Source organism: Balearica regulorum, chromosome 4 (assembly GCF_011004875.1).
Source record: "Balearica regulorum gibbericeps isolate bBalReg1 chromosome 4, bBalReg1.pri, whole genome shotgun sequence".
NCBI classification, from domain to species: Eukaryota; Metazoa; Chordata; class Aves; order Gruiformes; family Gruidae; genus Balearica; species Balearica regulorum.
The window spans coordinates 16146859-16170514 of NC_046187.1; the positions used below are offsets into that span (position 1 = coordinate 16146859).

At 37.2% G+C, this 23656-nt stretch overlaps 1 protein-coding gene across 3 annotated transcripts in view; it reads left to right on the top strand.

Moving 5' to 3' along the window:
* ARHGAP10 (Rho GTPase activating protein 10) overlaps positions 1–23656 on the top strand; it is a 153551-nt gene that overhangs the window by 74267 nt on the left and 55628 nt on the right. For 2 of the 3 annotated variants that reach the window (XM_075751268.1, XM_075751267.1), the window contains exons 11-18: positions 3746–3827; positions 4960–5002; positions 6180–6245; positions 13503–13577; positions 18672–18759; positions 20099–20157; positions 22768–22873; positions 23496–23655. In XM_075751268.1, coding sequence (XP_075607383.1) covers positions 3746–3827; positions 4960–5002; positions 6180–6245; positions 13503–13577; positions 18672–18759; positions 20099–20157; positions 22768–22873; positions 23496–23655 — 679 coding nt within the window. The remainder of the gene's footprint in view (positions 1–3745; positions 3828–4959; positions 5003–6179; positions 6246–13502; positions 13578–18671; positions 18760–20098; positions 20158–22767; positions 22874–23495; position 23656) is intronic. The other variant, XM_075751269.1, reaches the window with a different exon arrangement.

Here is a 23656-nt window from a genome sequence, read left to right on the forward strand (position 1 = left end):
ATTTTTAAAATGCTCGTTCAGACTGCCAATAGGAAATAGTCACTGGGGGAGTAGGCAAGCACTGCTATGGCTCATTGGATTTTATCTGTTACGTGTAGCAGAAGCAGTGAGGATCTAAACTGAAATGTAGACATTGTCTGAGCTCATGTATAAGAGAAGCATAGAAAAAGTTAGAGCAACTATTATGAATTGCTGTTATTGTAGAGAAGAAACACGGCTTAAATTGAAGGACATGTAGCCATAGTGAAAGACTATGATCACAGTAATAATTCATACAGAAAGCAGGCTTGTATACAATAGGGTCATGACTAAAATGGCACATTGCTGAGGGTTTATGCTGGATTCTTAGGTTGAAAATAAGATCATTGGGATTTTGAGGCTTTTTGTGGCTGGTGAAATCATCGAGTGCATTTTCAATATTGTTGCCACTGCCTTTTTGAAACACCGCTGTTTTGTTACTTTATTTCAAAAGAGAAGAATCGCTTATTTATTTTGCTAAAAGGATCTTAAAATATGATAAATATTGCTTTTTGTCAACATTGTAGTCTTCATTTATGAAGGTGAGAGAATCCAACTTAATGGGATACTGGAAATAAACATGGCTGTGGTAGTGCCACGTTCTTTTGGTGCGGATGGTATCTGTGCAGAACAGGGCCATTAAATGCTAGATATAAATTAGTGGACTGTTGCTGAGTTTTTGCATCCAACCCTTCTGCACTGTTTTTAAACAATACGTTTGCTTTTTGCTTATACCAAATAATTACATTCTAATTTATCATATAGTAGATCTTCAAGTTTTATAGGTTTTGGGTTTTTTTTTTCCCCATCAGATTCATAGTGCCCATCACTTTAAATGCAGTGTGGCCAATGCTGCCAGGCCCCTCTGTCCTGTGATCACTAGTGGTCTCTAAATACGTCTGTGGTGAGGAACATACACACGTGCACAGTCTTAGGTCAGAGGCGATGCGTAGCTTGTGTGGCCAGTCTGACTGGCCTCCCTAAGGCATGCCTGTTCCTCTAACGAACAATGGGTAAAGGAATTCAAAACTACCACTGCATCTGAAAACTTCCAGCTCACGTGGCAGGTGGCAAGATACTCATTTACAGCTTAGGTGGTATTTGTCACAAGTCTACAGCATGGTTTGAACTTGCATCTTTGATTTGAGGGGGACGTGGCTTAACTCTTCTAACACTGTGTCCCAACAGTAGGAGAGGGAGTAGAGATTTAAGGTCTTGACATCAACTCCTCTTGGGTCAGTGTATTGTTCAGTATGAATAACAGATTTCAAACCAGTTTGATAAAGTAGCTAAAAAAGTACCATGAGAAATGTCAGTCTACCCCCCCCGTGTGTCATCTCTGCTCAACAGGGTATCTGGAGTTAAACAGAAATGGATGGAGAACAGTGTTTCCTTGATCCCGCAAAACAATTTTTCATTCTCTTTTCTGGGAAAAATCTAATCTATCTTTCTGTCCAGATATAATAGACACAACTGGTCCACTGTGACCTTGATATCAGACATTTTTCTTTTAATAATATATGTGTGTAGTACTGAGATGTTCCCATGGAGATTAGTTCTGTGCTGCAGGCCATTACCTTGTTTCCTTGGTATCAGTTCAGGGCACACTTATCCCTCGGCTTGTCCAAGTAAAAATATAACATACAGATTGACAGCTGGCCATGGGGTTTTCTTTGTTCCTGTGCTGTGGAAGGAGGCAAGATTGTAAAATTTTAGGAAGGATTTTTCAGTAGCAAATGTTCAGCCTTGTGTGTGACTTAAGCATAGTTTGGAGCTAGCTGAATATTTATGGATTATTCTTTTAAAAAGAAGGCCAAGATGATTCTTTTTTCTTTAAATTCTGATACTTATGAGTATAAGCTCTGAGGGTACTAGGACCCTGGAAAGTGATGGTTTTTTCCTGTTTCTAGTGCTCCATCATGTTTAGTTGGAGGTGACTAGTGGTGAATGTAGAGAAATTTAAATCTTAAAGAGATAGCAGACGTCTTTTGGGGTAGGGAAAAGACTTTCTATTGATAAAGAGCATTATCCTTCTGAAATACTACTTAGGTTTTAATTTTACCAATACAGGACAAGGAGGAAGGAAGGCTTTGTCTCTTTTCACTTTAATTTGAAGACAAGTAAATAATATTCCATACAGCAAATATGGAGTTTGACATATTGCCTCTAGGTGATACTCTTTGATACCTTGACAGCTATAATTTTAGTGAAGGAAAGTTTGCCCTGCATAAACGTAATTGGTGGTTTTAGTTTTAACTAGTAAAATAAAGTAGACAAGAAAAAAACAAATCAGCATGTGGGGTTTTTTAATTAATTTAGTTAATTACTTTGGGTATTTTTTTTTTCTAGCGAGTGATTAAGTTTGCATATTTCTGATGGCTGCAGCTCTGCACTACTAGCAAACCAGTTTGCATTGAAAAAAGTTGGTATGGCTTGAGAAGCTACTTTGCTTACTGTTGTAACTAATACAAATATTAGCTTATTATACTCATAAAGGCAAGGTTTCCCTCACCAGTTCTAAGAGCTCAATGTCTATCACTGAGAGTAGATTCCATTTTTATGGCTAATAGTTTCCTTGCTTCCTTGCTTTAACTATTCAAAAGAGAGTGAATTCCTGCCATTTTCCAAAGTTATAGTTGGGTCTCTTGAATTTATATGGGATTGCTAGAGGGTGTGTGCATGCCTTGTCCTCACATGTTGTCTGAAAAAGAGATTTTGAGCAGAATGTATTTATACATGTAGAGTTTTACGCTGCAATTAAATTGTGTGGTTTGATAAAATTCAAGGCAAGGTGAAAACAAACTAAGAATGTCTCTAGGTGTAAAAATATGAACGTGGTATGTAGACTGTTACAGTTTTAAGTAAAAGTGGGATTTGTGCTGGTTTTCTCTGTGCTGTTGTTTTTAGGTAACTTTTTCCCCTACAGCTATTTTGCTACTTGAAGATATATTTAATACAAAAGAGAGAGAGAATATTATGAATTAATTCTCTATTTCTATCCATCTCTATATAATGAGATTTACAAAGTTGCCGAAAGTATTGGCAGGCTGAATATAACTTTTTTTTTAATTGGCAGAAAAATAATTACCCAAATAACCTCTTCTGCTTTTAAGTCTCTTTGCTTGTACATGATGAACGACACAATTATTCTTTATAGTTTCCTATTATGTAAACACAAAAGTAGATTTATATTAAACTCTGTTCACTAATCCCTATGTCCCATGGTTGTCCATCTTTGCTTTTAGGAAACTTAAAATAGTGGATTGTTGTAATGAGATACTGCATTAAGACTTGATTATTTTTTATAAGATATTTATTGGAAAACTATAATCATTGTTACTGATCTTAAGCTGAAGACTATGCATTGAATAATTTGACAAAAGCCATTTTTTATGTAATAGCACAACGCAAGATTAGAGTTCACAAAATTCAGCAACTCCCAGCAAGTGTTGGAATCAGCAAGCTACCAAAAATGAACTATTTCAAATAAGTAGTTTGCAGATTACATTCATTTCCCTCTTTCCTCCCTATCCTCCTTATTTCCTACTGTGCATATCATTTCTGTACCTTTTATTTTAAAGATGAGTAGTGTTGAGTATTGAAGACAAAAGAACAACCCTGACTTTTAGGACAATGGGCTTTTGCTTGTAGTTAGAAGTAGAATTTGACAAGGCAGCGTTTAGTTGCTGGTGAATGCAGTTACTCTGTGTGGTTGGTATTTCTGCAGGCCTGGAGTTCCTGTGACCATGCAGGCATTTTCTGAGGAGGACAGGAAGCTGTGGATGGAAGCCTTGGATGGAAAAGAAGCTGTAAGTGACTTTTTTTTTTTAATGTTCATTTATAGTGTAATGGAGAAATACTCTCACCCTTGCTTTCTGATCCAATTTATACTTTAATAAACTGGGATTGTGTAGTTTGCAAAACAATAGATTCAGTGAAGAAAGAATAAAAGTGAAATAAAACTCAGGAGAGGTGAGTTAACTTGGTACAGCTCAGTGTAGATAACTGTTAATGTTGATATGAGGTATTTTTCATTGTAATGACAGCATCAAGTTTTATAAATGGTTTTCCGTCACAGTGATGATGTTGGTATTCTAGAAAACACCTTCTAGTATAAGCATGTCCACTTAGCCTTATGCTGACACACTGCATTCCAGTGGCAAGGCTTGCATGAGTTAGTTATATGGCATTATTATTATTTTAAACTAGATTAAGAAAAAAATCCCTGTCAATGGGAACAAGGTTGTACTTGAATTTGCTTAATTTCTGGTTCACATCAGGAATTGAATCTGAACTGCAGAATTGAAACACACTGCAAGTTATTGTTGCAATTGTAGAAATTGGATTGGTCTTATGGGCCAAAAGTGAAGGTGTTTTCCAGTCAATGACATAATCATGTGTCTGTCTGTCTGGCTACTGGGGATTTTAGCAGTAGGTTTTATTGACATCGTTGTAAAAATCTTGTTTCATCTGCAGAGGTGTTTATTACCATCACATGTTGTCTGAGCTGGACTCCCCAGTAAGCTTAGAACTTCTGGGAATACTGAGCTGGGACATGATTCCCAGATTTCATCAAAGCAGTTCACAATGATTTGAGTGAACTTGAACTGTGGGAAATTAACCTACAGAGAAATGTAGGAACGTGGAGTACATAAATCACAGTTAATTTCAGTGGCTATAACTAACATTGTTCTGCTCCCCAAGGAACTGTATTTGTTGAGAATTTTTTTAAAATGTCACTCCTTAAAAAGTGCAATTACATGCTTTCTGAGTGGGCATGGAGCTCTGGTCCTACTGTTAGAGCAGTTGTAGTTAGAAGCGATATATTCTAGCTGTAAACAGCTGTATTTGTGCCTACTGAGCATTAAGATTGGGGTTGTCTTGTTTTTGATTTTAAAAAATTCTTTAAAATAATTTGTCTTTTTACTCTTTTTGCATTAGCTGTTCATCAATTTGAATAGAGCAAATGCAAAACAAGAGGGAAGTAAGTATTTGAATTACTATTAAAGCTGATTTTTGTTAACATTTTACAGTTGAGAAAGACAAAGGTGTATGTATATTTTGTTTTTTAATCTCAAGTTCTGAATATACTTTTGTGGATTTTGTAATTAATGGGTTTTAACAATAACACATTTTAGTACATATGTAAGACTTGTAGGACCGGACATAAGCTAGAGGAACAGTCTGGTTTTGGCCAATTTACTTCATGTTTCAAATTGACTAAAAAAAAAGGATTAATTTGTATGTAAATGCATCACAATTTCTTAATCCAGATTGTGTGTATACATTTGTTAGAATGCATAAGTGTGGTTTTAAAAGCAATCACAGCTGAACATAAAGGTCAGGAAAAAACCTGAATGCATGTGTTTAAAATGTAAACCATAATGTGGAAGTAGAAGAGATGGCTTTCTTTAAATGACATTAGCTTTCTTCTGTTAGCAAAGTAGATGAGTGAAAACAGTTACCCTTCTTGCATTATCAGGCAATTTATGCTTGCTTTTTTTTTTTTTTAATTGTTGGTTAAAGATGGAACTTGGTATTATTAATAGAAGTTTTTCTACAGATTTTTATTTTTGTGGTACAAGACCAGGTCCCCAGGAGCAAGAAGGCCATATGTTTGAGGGAAGGGCAATTTTGCAATATAAGCTTTTAGATGAAGTTTTGATGTGAAGAAAAAGAATAAGATAGGAACAACAAAGGAATGCTGCATCTCAGCTATTGTCCTGTTAATGCATCTGCTTTTATGTAGTCAGATCATTAACTGCTGTGAAATGATATATGTGTCCTGCATCTTTAGTGTGGGAATTTCTTTGGCTTAGGGTAGGACTCAGTAAAAGCCCTGCTGTTGATGATTATGTTTTTTCATCATAAGTACTTCCTTGTCCCGTTTGGTTAACTCTCTTAGATGTTGTCAGTATTGCAGTAAGTATTGTTAAGCTCCATTTTGCATCTGCCAATGTACATACTAATCAGAGATCCCATTCTTCAAAGACTACTTCTGTGAACAGATTCAGTGAAGCCACTACCACTAGAATGAGCCTTTACTTGGGCTAGATAGGGTTGTGAAGAAGAAAAGGGGAATTTCTCCAGAAAAATTTTACAGTGAAAGACATAATTATAATGGTGCTTTAAAACTTTTCAAACTTTTTTTTTCCTTGTAGGTGCACAATTGGATAAGATAGGGTTCACCGTCATCAAAAAGTGCATTAGTGCTGTTGAAACACGAGGTAATGATCAACCCAACCTGTTTGTAAAGGGGATGGAGCCGCTGGTCTGCTCCTTGAAGAAGGCCTGTGTGATCTAGTCTCCTGTAGATCTCTGGGAAAGACTTAACCTGGTAGATATTGCACTGATGACACTGACCAGGGCAGGAGCTTCCTACCATCCAGTCCCAGCCTTTTATGTATGGCTTTCCCTCAAGAAATGTGTTTTCAAGAAGTGCTCAGAAGGGGGCACCTCTCTTGACAAAGGAAGCCAATGTTTGTGTGCAACAGCTGAGAAAAAACTCTGTGTCTTGTAGGCAATTCCTGTACCTTTACTTTGCTGTTGGAACAAACTAATTAATTTTAGTATTCCATTTGTGGCCTTGGAATGGAGGTTTTGTGTTTAGTCACTTAAGACAACAGGAGCCGAGCAGGCAAGTGAATAACAAAAAGTATTGAAGTACTTCTGGTGGGGTTAGTCTCACACCAGAGGTAAGGATGCTGTCAAGCTTACTGTTGACCTGGCGATGCGTGCTTGCAGCCCAGAAAGCCAACCGTATCCTGCGCTGCATCAAAAGAAGTGTGACCAGCAGGTTGAGGGAGGTGATTCTGCCCCTCTGCTCTGCTCTTGTGAGATCCCACCTGGAGTACTGCATCCAGCTCTGGGGTCTCCAGTAGAAGAAAGACATGAACCTTTGGAGCAAGTCCAGAGGAGGACCACGAAGCTGATCAGAGGGCTGGAGCACCTCTCCTGTGAAGCCAGGCTGTGACAGAGTTGGGATTGCTCAGCCTGGAGAAGAGAAGGCTCTGGGGAGACCTTCTGGCAGCCTTCCAGTACGGGAAGGAGTCTACAGGAAAGCTGGAGTGGGACTGTTTACAAGGGCGTGCAGTGACAGGACAAGGGGTAATGGCTTTAAACTTAAAAGGGTCGATTTAGACTAGATATTAGGAAGAAATTATTTACTGTGAGGGTGGTGAGGCACTGGAACAGGTTGCCCAGAGTAGTTGTGGATGCCCTATCCCTGGAAGTGTTCGAGGCCAGGTTGGATGAGGCTTTGGGCAACGTGGTCTAGTGGAGCATGTCCCTGCCCATGGCAGGGGGGTTGGAACTACATGATCTTTAAGGTCCTTTCCAACCCAAACCATTTGATGATTCTAAGTACTCATTGTTGTACCTCCAAAATTGGAGACAGAAGAGAAAGGTGAGTATGTAGACGGTATTCAAGAGGTAGTTGGGATTGTGATTATGAAGAGGCTCTGTGTCACAGACCCTGTGTAACTTGGGTACTGGATAGTATCAGCTTTTGATATTGTTACCATATGAGGAGACAACAGTCCTTGTATGGACATACTGAAATGTGAGGTGACCCAGCCACTCTGAAGCTCACTGCATTGTATATGGTATTGTGTGGGGAACTTGCTTGTTTAGTTGTGTTTTTTAAAAAAGAAGCGAAGAGATGAAAATATGTAATTGATTACTGTGTGTTTCTTAGTGTGTTAAAAGAGAAGTTGAAATTTTTCTGTATGATTGTCCTGGTTTTGGCTAGGATAGAGTTAATTTTCACAAGGAACCAGCACAGGTTACCCAGTGTTTTGTTTTTCTCCTAGATTGTTGACTTTCCTTCCTGTTCTAAGGGGGGTACTTATCCACAGAATCATAGAATAGTTTGGGTTGGAAGGCACCTCAAAGATCATCTAATTCCAACGCCCCTGACATGGGCAGGGACACCCTCCATTAGATCAGGTTGCCCAATGACTTTTCAAGAATTGTATCTTTTTTCTTTACCATTGCAGAGGGCAGAATATTTATATCTTTCTTTGCATCACAGTCCAGCCTAAATAAGATAGCTGAACAGAAGAATGGGTTGGTCAGGCTTCCTGTCAATGCAGGGTCTTAGTTAAAAGCAGTGTCTTCCATGTATGCACTTACTATACAATATTATTAGTAAGACTGAGCAGCCTTTCTGATACTGAGAATTTAGCATTTTAAACAAGAAGTAGCTGAAATACTTTTTCTCTTGGACTCTTTTGTATCAGTTCTGTCTGATACATTAAGGATGTTATTCCAGATTAGTCAATATTCTATCTGGTGTTACTTTTGTTCATTCTGTTCTTTTGAATATTTTTTATAATAAGGTTTACCTGTCTCATCACTTGAAAATTTCAGTTATGGGCATTTACAATCTGAATATTTTAGCTGGGAAATAGTGCAGATAATGCTGGCACCCTACAGATAAATTGCCTTCCCTGCAAAACCCTGCTTTATTATAGACTGGATCTTCTCTTCGCACTGAATGAGGCAGATTTTATGAAAAGGGTAGTGTGTGATCATGTGATGAAAGACTGGTCTATAGCACAGTGACTGGCTACCTTACAATACCTTATGAATCATGCTTACTGTAAGCAGTGTGGAGTACACTATATTTTGGTTTATTATCTATAGGTGTGTTCACATAGTTTTCTTCAAGTAGTGTCTTCCCCCCCTCCCCCCCTTTCTTTGATGCCCTGCAAGGAAATTGAAACAAGAACATAAATGTGGAAAAAATGTGAACACTTTCTTCGTGAAGTGGCCATTTGGAAGAATGGGTTAGATACGGGGTTTCTTCTCATGCCTGTGGGTAGGTAGGTTAAACTAAGTGGTGGTTCAAGTGCACTCCATCCTTTATGTCTTGATTTAGGGGCATGTAAGAAGGTGCAAAATATGTGTAACCCCACCTACTATTGTTCAAGACAGATGATAAGTCTGCGTGGGTTAGAAGCATGTGTCCCTCCAGTGGGATCTGCCCTGAAGCATACTTGGCAGAGAATTAAAGTTACCAAAGTTAGCTGCAGTATTTCCTCTCCTTGGAGACCTTGCAGCTTCACTATCACTTGTGTACAGCCTTTGTAAGACCTGCAGTCAGTAGAGTGCTTTGTGGTAATTACTACCAATGAAAATGACTTTTATCTATTAATTTTGTTTTGGGGAGTACTAAAGGAAGAAAATAAATCACTATTCAATAAATATTTCTTTTCCCAGGGTTTCAAGAATGGGTTTAGGTGAGGTACTGTCTTCCAGGAACTCAGCAATCCACATAGCTGTTTCAATGAACTTGATTCATCCATTGCATTTCAAGCAGTTGTTAATGATTTTCTGCTTACCAATTCTGAACTTCAACTGCATTTAAAAAAAACAAAAAAAGTCTAACAAGCCTGACTTCATCCATGAAACTAACTGAAGAATTCCTAAGGGATAAGTTTCTGTTTTCTGCAGAACCTGCAGGACCTTCTGCTGATGTCTGCTGAGCTAAACCGAGGACCAAGAGAACATTCAGTTGTTTACCTCAGAAGAGTTTGGCCAAGTAGTTGTATGATGAAGAAAACCCATCTTTCAGGCTGCAGATTTTGTACCTATACTTGTTCTTAAAACAATTTTTACTTGATTATTTTACTTTAATGATAACACATCAAAGGCAAGTTATGTTCAGCAGAAGAAAACAGGACAGATGCCTCTTCAGAGACAGTGCTTGTGTGCCATGTTTTAATCTCTTTTAATCATAATGGGTGTGAGGTTGGCGTGGGTGGAAAGAGAGGACAGTCTAGTGTGGGTGGAAACTGAGAATAGTCTTGTCATGTCATAGCAGAAAAAGTCTGGTATTCACAGAGAGAGGAGCATAACAGAGATATTGAACATAAACTTGTCAATGGCTGGATAATTTTTTCTCTGTTATGTTCCCTTTTATAAAGCCAAGAAGGAAATTATTTGCTCTGAATGAATAGGAGAATCAAAGGCAGTGTCTTGTTTAAAATACATGTAAGCTTCTGATTCAGCATTGCCTCATAAGACACAGGCTGTGCTTTACCTGGTAGGAGATGCTGAGACATCAAGATATGCAGCCTGTCTCTCACATACTGAGCACAATGCTGGTTGAGTGTGTGCTGGTGTTTTGTCTCTGAGAGAACGTTTTGGGATTACGTTTGGAGTACTTTATTTATAATTCTGTACTGAGGCTAATACAACGGGGTAAAAGTTTATAGAAACATCAAAGAGCTGTTTGCTGTGGTAGTAAAGACTCTGTGTATGTTTTGTGTGCAAGTAGTTGGTTGTACCCTCTGTGAGGATGTCGTAGGTGTTTGCCAGAGCAGTGTTTGATTTTAGAACTACCGGAGCTGCTAATCTGAGCTGTAGAGAGAGATGGCAGCATTGAGCTGTCTGTCCAGTCTGTCTGCTCATGAGAGAAAGATGGTGAGGAGGAAGTAGAATACCTTTTCACGTAACAAAATAAATCTGGCATTACCTTGAATTTAGAGTGTCACTTGTGTGACTGTTAGTGAACTATGGAGTTTGATGTAAAGAGTTGTATTTGCAGCTATATTACTAGTCTGTGTCAGCCACGTGTATAATGCCAGCCGCAAAGTAAACTTGCCTACATACCTCGCTTACAATAGTACAAATACCTTATTTTTCTAAGCATGTTTCACAAATTGTGTACTTGTGCCAAATTCCTGTATCAGACAGCCAAGCATCGTGAGATAATGTAAATATAAAGGAAATGATGCTGTGGGGCTTTACTGCTCAAAGTTGCCAATAGTGACTGGTTGAGCCGGCAGACACAGCGTCTGAACCCTTCAACATTTTAGTTAGCGGTAAGCTATTCCTTGCAATGAGTCATCTTGTCAATTGTGTTCTGTAAATGCCAAGCATTATCAGTCTTGGATGTGCTGAAGATCTGAAATGTGCAGATTAAATCAGAAATAGTACTATTTCAAACCAGGCTTGTATGTTTTAAATAAAGCATAATTTAAAGGTATGTTTAAAGGTATCATTTTAAACTATGTAGAAATATTAATTCCTCTTTGCACTTTTTGATGTCTGCTAGCAATTAACTGTGCTTTTTTCAGGCTGATGAATTTGAAACTGATCAATTATCTGATAATTGCTATCACAGACTCACGATTATTGCTGGTGGATTGTCTTAGTTTCAATACTGCCATAATTTCAGAGACTTTTGCATATCGTGTCTATTTTAATATTGAGCAGCAGTTTCTGTGGTTTGACCTTAATTATTTTTAAGCCTGTAAATGTATGTTTGGGGTCAGCACAGTTTGGTTCCCTCTAGTTTTAATGTCAGAAGCACAGGAAGTCATGAAACAACTTCCGAGATAAGCAAAAGCTGAACTGTATTTGGCTGTGACAGTATTTCTTCAGCTTTTTAGCTCCTTACATATGATACAGAAGGCTTGTTCTGTGGTACTAAAAGTAGTGGAGGACATTGTATAAAAAGTGTGATGTGTTTTGACAAAGCCTTAAAAAGCTTGATGTTTCTTTTGAACCAGAATCTTTTTGGATACCTCTGAGAAATTTGAAGTAAAAAATAATTGCTGCTCTCAGGACAGATTCCTAGTGCATCATTGTTTGGAGTGAATCAAGGACTATATGGTTGGTTTTTTTAGCATTGGCAGACTTTAAGTGGTATATAGCGTGCTGTCACACTGTTGTTCAGGGGATTATTGGAAAACTTCCTTGGTTGGGTTGATAACTTCATATTTTGAGAAGAATAGCATTGCAGCCACATAACTGTTTTTTGTGGTTCTTTCTTTTGCACAAAGCTGTACTCTAGAGTTGAGGTTTTTGATGACCACAGATGAAATAATGGAGATCTGGCTTATTCTGTTAATTTGAGCCAGCTCTGAACATACCATCTAAGCTTAAGACTTGGCATGATTACACTGGTGCCTGCATTCTGGGAAAAGGGCAGTTTTGCTCAGGTGGAGCAACTGAGAGAAGTAACAGCTACTGCCATAGCCCGTCAGCTTCCCGCCAGGACAGAGGATTAAGCAGTGCTAACAGGGAGGAGTTCAGCAGGCTCTCAAAGATCTGGGATGGCTGAGGAGGCTGCAGACTGTGTGAGGAGGAGGAGAGGGTGAGAGAAGGCGGCGAAAATGTGGCAAGGCTAGGCAGGAGGAGGAGGTAGAAAATGTGAAGTTCTCTCCACCTTATTGAGAATTATTGCAGTGTGTTATGGTTGTGTCTGACAGTAATTCATTAAAAGGCTAATGATTTTTACATACTTCATCTAATATTTATTTGGGAAGAAACTTTTTCTCATATGACTGGTTTTAATTTCCCTTCTCTGGGTTGGAACGGTTTGGTATTGAAACTGGGAATTCTCTGTAAGTCTTCCTTTAGTTGAAAGATATTTTGAATAAGAATACCACATAATCTGTTATTTGAAAATATTTCCTTGGGGTAGAAACACAGGTATTTTGTGGCATTTCTACTCTTCCAGGCCAATGTGAATACAGAGGTAGAGTATGGTGGTGTTTGTAGATGGCCTCTCAAACATCTGTGTCAGCTTCAGGACTGTAATATTTTACCTCCTCCTATATGGGCTCTGAAATAATGCAGCAAAGACATACCTTATTTTACCCTTTTCCTTCCCTGCCCCTTCTATCCCTCCCTTTTTCCTTCAATTTATAGTCATAGTTTTACTTCCCTGGGGATAAAACTGGATGTGGTGAAGGATGGCAAAAGCGGGGGAAGAAGAGAGGCAGAGAAGTGAATATGTGTGAGAGGACGAAAGGGCACAGAGGAATGACAGGCAAGTGGTCCAGTGTCCACATGAAATGAGAGTAGGGGACTGAAAATATTATGCTGGTTATGGCTACTCTGCTCATCCCAAGCAAAACCAGAAGGACCGAATTTGGTAAGCTGCGGTGGTGCCTCTGGACGTAACTACTATGTGGACCACAGTGGGTTGGAATGAGGCCTCGTATCTTAAATGAAAAGCATTTACAAACTTGAAAAAGCATTGGTTTTGAGGATGGGAAATAGGCTCAAGTTTTTCTTTATTTTATCCAAACTCTTTTGTCAGCCACATATTTGGAAAAAAACAAAATTATGTTTATTAGAGAAATCTTAATTTAGCCTTTGTTGGTTCAGTTCTTGCATTATTAGAATGTGGATGTATCCAAAATGTCATTTAAAAAATCTGAAAACAGCCAGTGATTTTTTTAAAGCAAAGGTTTGTTCCTGTTTGCTTCTACTCCCAGTTACTGAAGTGGAATTGAGGTACATGAAACCTTTTTGAAAACATAACATGAACTTATCTTAAAAACCCAGAACAACAAAAGGATTCTTGCAATACTTTATTTATAGCGTTGTTCTCACGTCTTGTGTTAATACTGTGTAGTCTGTCTGTCTTTGAGGAGAATTTGTTGCCTGGGGAAAAGGTTTAATGCTAAATTTGACTGTGGTTGATCTTCTGCCTTTTTTTTTTTTCTTCTCCTTTTGCGTAACAGGTATAAACGACCAAGGATTGTACAGAGTTGTGGGGGTGAGTTCAAAGGTCCAGAGACTTCTGAGTTTGTTGATGGGTATGCCTCTATTTTACAATCATTTTTTCAGTATTTTATTTCATGTTGTTTTCCTATCAATATTTAGTTTTGAAAGTATCTGCCTGTAGTTGGTCTTTATATGGGCCAGATCTAGTTTGCTTTAATCCATGCAAATAATCCTCATGTCATTGTAAATTCCCCTGGTTTAGCAAGACCAAGATTAGTTGGTGGGAATAAACTGAGAGAACTGCTATGGGACATGTAGGAGTAAATCATGGGCTTTCTGCAAGGTTAAAGTGGGATTAAAGCAGCCTAAACTGAAGGGTCAAAATGCCATATTCAAGAAAGTTTGAAGCTTATTGCTTCGTTGTTTGAAGTTTCCACCTTTCTTCTCTTAAGATGTCCAGGTGTACATGCCCATGCCTGTCTTTAGTTAATCACTGTGCAAAATAGGACATTTAGTTTAAGCCTACTGGCAAAGAGCTCTTTGGTTTAAGAGGAGGAATATGATATATGTATTAATAATAACTATGTGCCAAGGTGGGAGACAGATGGAGAAAGGATTTGTTTTTATAAACTTAGTAGTATAGCTCTTATATGTGGGTAACATCTTAGACTCTCTTATACCTAGCTAGCCATATGTAGCTTTTAAGATTTTTTGATTCATAAAATTATTCCAGAAACTTTTTTCCCCCTTTTCTTTCTGGAAGTTTTGATGCCTCTTTAATCCCAGTGACTGTAGTTCTCTTGCCACTCTGCTGTCCCTAGGGAAGAAAAAGAAAAAAAAAAAAAAAAAAGAGAAAAGGGGAAAAAAAAAAAAAGGTATCAGCACCTGGATGAAATCCCTCATCTGCCTGATATCTCTCACCGAAGTAGTAGCCATGACTGCAAGATGTGCCGTGTTTCCCAATTTCTTGTCCTGAGCACTGACAGTACATGCAGTCAGACAAGACCACTGGGATTAGTTCATTTTTATAGAGCTTCCAAACCTGTCACTTGACAGCAAAGGTCTGATTCTCAGGGATTCATTGGTATGCAAAGAAGCTTGTTTGCAGTTTGCACCAGGCTCTTCTCCAGAACCATGCATGCTCCATCTGTGCTGATAACACAGTGTTCTTTGGCACTGCAAACTGGAGGAAGCCAGAAAGTGAATTCATTTCATTACCCCAGACATTATGTGAATGACAAAGCGCTTTTATATTATATGCTGCTGTCAGTTCAGTGCCACCTGTAAGACTTTTTCTTTTCTTTCCTCTATTTTTTCAAACAGGCTGTCTCTTCAGAAATGATAAGACATCGGGCTTGAGGACCTGCATGTCATATCAATCTGTCATAATGACCTTGCTAAATATTAATTTATGATATCTTACTTTAATCAGTACTAACAGCACCCTGAAGTTCTCCATTAGTGCACATAAACCTGCCTGTATCTTTAAAGTATTGTAGCAAAGGACTCTGTTTGGGAATACGAACTGGGATTAACAAAAATGACTGATCTGTAACAGATTCTCATGGTTGTTTATCTGTGTTGGAGTTCACCTCAGTAAACAATAACCATCTTTAGCCATTGACCATAGGAAGAATGATGTGTTATCACTCAGAGAGTCTTGATTAAATGCATTTGATATCCTAAGATGTTTTTCAGGTTTGTACTTACTGGCTTAGCCTGGGCGTGCAGTTCTGGCAGGCAAATTTTCCTCTTTGCCATTAGTGGTATCCAAATTAAATAGACTCAGGTTGCCAGTGGTTCAGTAGCAGCTGGAAGAGTTTACTGGGGATTCCGGCATCTGCTTTTAGTTATTTTTTAAAATTAGAAACATTTTTTGTCATTCCCAAGATTCATATATTTATTTGAAGTAGGAAGAATACAGTGGTATGAAGACAAGGCAAAATACTGAACAGAAAAAAGTTAGAGTGCAAGCAGGTGCTCTGTTTCTGATGATTTGTTGAAAGTGATCCTATCTGTGCTCTTTATCTGTCTGTCCTCAGAGAAGAATAAAGAGGGTTTCTTTTTGATATACAGTGGTACAGAGAATTTAAAATGAATGATTAATCTTTAATCCTTTGTTTCTGGGTATACTTTTAGATACCCTTTTATATGAAATTTTTTTTTTTCAGAATCATAAACTCATATTAACTTTCTGTATTTTAAAATGTTTGATAAGATTTCAAAGTATTTTAAGCTACTTATCATTGACCATGAAGTTCACAGTCTGAAAGGCCCAAACTGCAAAGTAAGTCTTTCGAATGGTAACAAGGGACATAATAGCATGTAGTTTTGTCTCTGTTTCAGAGTATTTTCTAGAAAATTCGGGAAAGTACATTGAGAGTCAAGAGAGTATAAGACCAATATATGCTTTTCTAATACTATGAATGCACAGATTTTCATCTTTAATGTAAAAATCTAGTGAAACAAAGTCTTCTGTAAAATGAGGCTCAGCAATTAAATACACAATTCTACTTTAAAAAGGTTAATTTTACCATTAACTTTAGACCTTGAAGTTACTTGTAACTAGCATGGTGCTATGGTGATCTATTTTGCAGCAATAATCTTGTCTAAATTTGTGAAGACACTCACTGCATTTGAAGTGAAAATGTTAAATTAATCTGATATCTCACTGTAAACAGGGATACAGAGGTAGGACTTCCAGTGTTATAGGAATCTTATAAGCAATTCAGAATGCTTTGTCATGAGGCTCAGTTCTTGAAATGCATCAGGGACCGATTCCTGTTTCATCTGTGATCTGTTATAGATCTGATGTGGCTTATTTCATCCAAGCTGCCTACGTAGATTTCATACAAGCTACTGCGTAGGGTAGCGTTCATACAGACACCCTTGCTCATGGTGAAGTGACTGCTAAGGACTTGGAGTTTCTACTCATGAGTTCAGTTTTGATTTCTGATACTGCCTGGCATGAAAAATGCCAGCCATTACATGTTGTAGAAGAAAACTTTCAGGTACCTCTGCCTTTTGAAAACCAGCAGCTTTCAAAACAATTACACTGAATTCCTTATTTTATATACAGTAAATGTCAGTATGCATACACTCTTACAGTGGACTTATTGCATATGAAAGCAGAGAGAGTCTCCTCCTAACCTAGTTTAGTGAGCTGGACTGTTTTTATAAACTCTAGCTCCCTTATTGTCAGAAAGATTTGCATAAAATTTAGAGCTGATCTGTCAAAAGCTGTTCCATAAATGTGCACAGTTATTTTTGTATGCGTAAAGTTGCCACTCAGTGCATGGTGGCTGCTATGTGAACAAGTAGCATGAAAACTAGCAGAGTCACTTTTGAAATCCCGGTTGAGGTTCCAGTTCATATAACTGCCTGGAATGTTTGAAGTAGAGGGAAAAATGGAGTGGGAGCAGTCAAATATATGGGGTGATGGGGCACAGAGCTATGTAGGGCAACTGTCAAACCAAAAGTGGAAAAAAATGTAAAGTCTGATGGCTTCTAAAGTCAAACTAGGGATTGTTTGGGGTCAAATTTTGGTTTGGTTCCCCCACCCCCCCCAAGAGATAATGAAATATTTCAGCAATACCTTCTATTTTTTATTTTAAGAGGTTTGCTTTGGAATTCAGATGCTTGTTATTTTCCTCCCCAAATTCATCAACAAATGTCACATTACTGAGTGCATCCTTTGACTGTAAAGGAGGTTGATGATTATGAAGCAGTTATATAAAAACTGGATATTACATAGTGGTTTAGTAACAAAATCCCCATAGATTTCACTTGTTTCTGATGTGATGGCGGTTATTTAATTAATTCAGTAGAAAGGTTTTCTTCGCAAAAAAAGAGAATTTGAACACAGAAACAGCTAGCATGCTAAAAAGAGGAAAAAGAAACTTTTTCCTAAGGCAATCTTGAGTATTTTGGGTGGTGGTTGGCTAGTAACAATTTGGTAGAAAATGTTATCTAACTTGTATTTTAAAATGAGATTTAAATAATTGATATAATGAGGGAGAATATTCAGTTACAGAAATAATTGCTTGGCACAGCCTTTAGAACAGAATTATTTAGTCACAGTAAAAGGACTGCACCTTTAATCAGGGATCCTAATTTGATTTTTTAAATGTGTCTGTCATTTGTCTGACAAGCAAAGTAACAAATGAATTTTGAATTGTATGAACTGGTCAACACGTAATCTGTGTCAGCTACTGCAGTAGTTTACAGTAGTGACTGACAGAAACATGTAGCAGTAACAATAACAGATGCTCAAGCCCTTGAAGTTACCAAATACATTGAGCTCATTTGGCCATATACACGTGATCTTCTTGTGTCAGCTAGCCTTCACTTCCTGTTTTGAGGCCAAAACGGGTTTTTTGATTGCAAAACACTCCAGTGTGCTGTGTTGTTTTCTACATTCCATCAAAAAATCCTTCACCTGATGGGTCATTCAGACATACAACCGTTCAATTTGACCTATCTTGTTATACGACCCTACCAGCTAACCTCATAAAAGATGGGAGTTCTGTGAACCTGACAAATGGTCAAGCAAGCAAGTGTTTTTTCCTTTTGGCTAAAACTGATCAAGTAAGGGAAACATTCAGGCCATCTTGTAGAGGAAACTTACTGAAAGAGAAGAGTCCTTTTTCAATTTTTGAAGCACCTCTTAAAGGTTTTCACACAGTAAGGAAGGTCATACCGCACCTTGGCTACTGTCATCAGCAATCCAACTGTTTACAAGCAAAACTATGGAAAGAATTTGAAAAGGTGTACTTGCATTTTAAATAATGAGTGAAAAGAGGAAAAGCTAGGTGATGCTTAGCGGGTCTTTTTTCTAAACTGTTTTTTTTTTGTGCATCTTTTTTGTTTGTGTACATCCTTCTGATTAATTAAAGGTGTGAAAATATCAATTGCTATAGAGATCTTTTTACCTGAAAATGATTTTTAATCCTTCATTAAAGAAAAATTAGCAGTAAATACTTTTTAAAACAAAATATGGAAATAGAATTTATAAAGAGGTTTGGATGTTTTCTTCTTAGAAGTAATATGTCCTCCTTACTATTACTGCTACATTCATGTGAGTAAATACGTAATGATCAAATTCATTGTGTTGCTGTTCATGTAGGGCACACTGATTTAGAATTCCCTTTTTTCATGTCCCTCTTCTCTTTCTGATTATTTTCTAGATGCAAAAACCTGCAATGAAGTTGACCTGGAAAACTCTGTAGATTGGGAAGTGAAGACAATTACTAGTGCTATGAAGCAATATCTACGGTAAGCTTGTGTCTCATTTATGTATTTATTTATTAGACTATGAATTGTGTATTCTAATTCTCCTATGCAGCGTGTTAAGCTACATTTACTTTCTTTTCCTATATTTTGGAACAGAGGTTCATATTGTGCAAGTACCATGTTTGTTATTTGTTTTGCAGGAAGCAAAATAATTTAGCAACACTAAAACTAGCTCACATGAGACAAGCCCCAAAACATTTTTGTGTTAGATATTTAAGCATTTCACTGATGGTTCGGAAACCTGAATTGCTGGGAGTTGTTACTGAAAGTCGGCTAGGATTGTTAAAAGAGTTTTTTGCCTTTTGGTGTTTTAATGTGGTAGAATGGACAGGACAAAGGTTATGAAATTTTTATTTTTTTCTTCTTTTCCTTCTGACCATTGCTCTGATGTTGTAGGTGCAATAGTAATAATATTTTGAGTGTAAGTAAGAATTTTAGATCTGTTCTCTGTTCAAATGGCTTGGCCGATTCCTGAACAAGATTTACTAAATTGCCTAAGAACATAGAACTTTTGTGTGTATCTTACAGTGTAACACAAACACAGTATTTTTAATCTCCTGTTTTTATTAAATAAAGTATTACTGCAACCACTATCAGAGAATGCTGAAGAATTACTGCAACCACTATCAGAGAATGCTGAAGAACTGTTATCAAGACAAGTCTCTCTTATGGAGTGTAGGAAAGAAGAATAAAATAAAAAGTAGGAAAGAAAAAAAAGTGCACATGAAGTATTTCCCACCTACAGTGTTTCTGAACTGTTTACCCAAATACTTCATAATCATCAGTAAAATCAACTTAATAAATGAAGGTTTTAACTCTGATTTCCTTTGTTCAGTACATTTTTCATTGATGACTAAGATTTTCAATTTCAGTTTTTCCATTTGAAATGCTTAGAGTTTTGATTTGTGGATGGCTACTGTTCAGCAGACGTAACTGTTTTAGGACCTTTATTTCTTTCCAGTAAGGCACTGACTTGTGATTCTTAGTATTTTAAAAACTGTAATGAATTGATTGCATAGTATATATGTACAGTCTTCATCTGAGAAACTGCCTTGCTGTTGTAATTTGGAAAGGTGCCTTATGATAGTCTGGAGGCATCACTTCAGCTCGTGGAAGGTGAAGGAATGAATTTAGTCTTATTTTCCTGATAATACGAAGTATTCCATTTGTGTTGGAAATCATGGAATTCAAGGACCACGGTAACAATGGTTGCCTCCAGTGTGAGGATTATACTACTGAACGTTAAAAAGATTTTCTGCTTAGTGTAAATACAGATAGAAAAGAATATAGCTAAATTTATTATGTCATCCTTATTTTACAGAAGCCTTCCAGAGCCACTGATGACATACGAGTTGCATGGAGAATTCATTGTTCCTGCCAGTAAATATTTCGCTATAGTTCAAATAGAAATCTTTTCTTACAGTACTGTTGTGGTCTTAGGAGCATGCTGCAAATACAATTTCAGAAAAAATCTTCAACCCAGTAAAAAATAGGAATAATAAACGTTTTAAAAATACATAGTTTTTAACCAGTGTTCAGTTCTAGTATGTGTCACATATGATGTATCTAATGACAGACAAGCTTGTGATGGACAGCATAGTGCAATTTTTACTTCTATGGAAAAACTTTTGGATAAACGTTGTAAACATTCATTCTTATTTTCTTAATTACATAATGATAAACATCTACTTAGATTGTGATTTATATTTTCTCTTCCATTTATAAAGAGCATGAAGCTTAGTAAAAGAAAATACACTCATTCGGGCTCATTTGAATCCTTACAGCACAGCTGCCTGACCCTTGTTTTCAGTGCCTTGTTAGCTCTGTATCCAGGCTGGTTTGAATGTTCCTCATATACTAGTAGAAAAAAGGAAAGAGCAGGCCAGATTACACTATGGCAGTTCAAATACAGACTTGGAGAAGACACAATAGTGTTTGTAGTTCAGCTGTATGGTATCTAATGTACATGGAATTTTTTTGGAAGAGGATGGAGGGAAACTGTGTAAGAAAGTTTTTGGCAAAATATCAAACAGATATTTAGCTGATTTTTCTTTCCAGCCTGTAGCACTTCTGGCAAACTGTGGAACACAAAATTAAAATAAACTTTGAGACAATTGCTTTATCTTCTTCGGATTGCTGTAATGACTTTCCAGGACTGCAGAATGTGTTCACTCGTGGTCCTTAATTCAAAATGAGAATTAGCCCATGAAATTCATTGCCAAAGCACATCTGAGAGGCCAAGTGCTTAAACAAAATTCAATATACTTACCTAGATGGTGAATCTGTCCATTTGTATTGGAAAGTGTTAAAATAATTTCTTGACCTATGAAGTTTTGCCAGCAGTTTCTTGCTTTATTTTCCTTTCTCTATTTTATAGTCTCTTTCAGTGAAGAAATTCAGTTGAAGTTACATATTTTAAATAGTACAGCATTCATAAGTAGTAAACAATTTTGTAGAGGGGTTGGTTCTATGTGGTGGGGAGGGAAATTTAATCAACATTGCAGATCTGAGTTACGGTATACTTAAAAATAGGTAGTCAGTGTTGTTTCCTATGTTGGCTATAAAAAGCCATCAACACCGGGAATAGTAAGGAATATCCTTTTCTCTGAAACTGTTGGGGGGGGAAGCCAAAATGAAAAGGTTCTCCTTTCAATTTTCTTTTCTTTATACATAGCAGTGTAGATTGAAACTATCTAAGCCTTGATTGTATCTTGTGATTAAGTTGCTTAGCCATTCTTTAATTAGTTTGTGATTTCACATATATGTGAAATAGTCTTGCTTGAAAGAAGGCTTATGTTTTTCTGTCTATCTGAATTTTGATTAGCTGACCAGAAGCTAAACATTTTGCATTTTCGTAGCCTTTTTTCTTGCAATCTGTGCAGGGGTGTTCCCTGCAAAAGAATAAGACACTACATTTGCCCCCAAATCTGTAGCAATATGCAAAGAAAAAAAAATATCTGTAGTAGTATGCACTGAGGAAATCTGGTAGTATTTTATATGAAATACACTTAACAATCAAAGCTGCCTTAGAGTAAAATGGAGCCTGATGAGTGGTTCTGGTGTCAAAATTTCTTGCATTCAGAGTAGGTTCTAAATTTTTTTCTTTATGTATCTTGTACTAAGTATTATTCTATACAAGAGAAATACTTCTACTCCTCTCATTGTAACCACTACTGAGCTGTAATTTGGTGATTTAATACAACTTTGAGAAATAAGAAGAGGGAGGATTTTCATCTTTTACAGATTCTTGTTTTCATCTGTGTACTAGTGAAACCCTTAGGGGCCAAAATTATTCTATTCAACACGCAACACAAAAATAAAAAGCCCCTTGCTTATTTTTACTTTATTTCTGTACTGTACTACAGAGGGATGCTGTTGTTATTCAGGGCCCTGTATCGTAATAATCTCACTTAGTAGGTTTTTTGCATGGTTATTCTTCTGTGTCTTCAGAGGTCATTAGATTTTCTGTTTCTGAGCATATGAGTCTTCTGCATGCCTTGTCTGATGCAGTTTCCAGTGCAAGGTAGCCTAAATGCAGTATCATTAGCTGCATAGTATCAACAAAACTGAATTCTAATGATGAGGACAATCAGCTAATGAAGCTAAAATGTAAAGTAGTACAGTTCCACTCTGTGGCACCCAGTAACATCACTCCTCACCTTGCAGTATATTCATAAGCAGATGAGTCCAATGCAGCAAAACAGTAACTACATCTGTCGGTTTTTAAAAACAGATGAACAAAGGCATCCTTTTGCAGGTAGATTGAAAGATGAGTTCACAAAATAAGCAAATAAGTGGATAATTCTAGAACAAGATTACTTGTGAAAACAAAGCACATATGTTCAATATTGCTATGTTTGGAGATACATAAGTGGTGAAGCGAAGTGTGCGCAGTATGTTTCTGTGTAGGGGTGGGAGAAGCTTTGTGTTTCTGTGGATTATATTTCAGTTTTATTTTTTGAGATAGTTATTTATTTCTTTGTCCCATAGAAAGTGGGAGTCCTGAATCTCGAGTTAATGCTGTTCACTTCTTGGTCCATAAACTCCCAGAAAAGAACAAAGAGATGCTGGAAATTTTGGTGAAACATTTAGCGAAGTAAGTGTTATGACCCGCTTTCCTAGCTTCTGAGAACTCTTGTCCTTACCTTCGTTTAACTACGAAGGGCCTTAGTTAAGTGTGGCTGGAGCTCAAGCTCATCTCGATGCTGTCATGCACAATACAAAGAACCAAACGTGCAAAAGCAGACAAGACATTTGACTCATGCTGTGTATGTTTTGGCGGGAAAGGCAGAAATCTAATCCGTTAATGAAGCCATATAAGTATTTACTTTAGCAGTCCTGCCAGTAGTTGAGGGTTTGATTGAAGTGAGAAAGGGAACATTATACTTTCTTTTCGCAAATTCTGGCAAAGTGAATAGTGGAGATCTGTTAGCAAATTTAAGTTGGTTTCACACTTGCCCTGGTCCAAGGCTAAGTGCATTTTATACATTTCAGTTCAGTAAGAGACTGCTTTTGTTTTTAAATTGCCAGTGGAAGAATGGTTTTTCTGTTTTCCAGAATTCAGTAAGACTTTATTTGAAGAAACTTAGCACAAAACAAACTTCTAAAACATAGATTAAGGAAATGTAATGTTTTCATTTGTAGACTGCAGCTTCCAACAGTAATGGAAATTTTTCATAACCTATTTCCTGTTTTTTCCTTCAATTCTTTTCAAAAAGTGTTTCAAAGCATGCCAAGAGGAATCTAATGACTGTGGCAAATCTAGGGGTAGTATTTGGACCAACCTTAATGAGGCCACAGGAAGAAACTGTAGCAGCCATCATGGACCTGAAGTTTCAGAATATTGTTGTCGAAATCTTGATAGAAAATCATGAGAAGG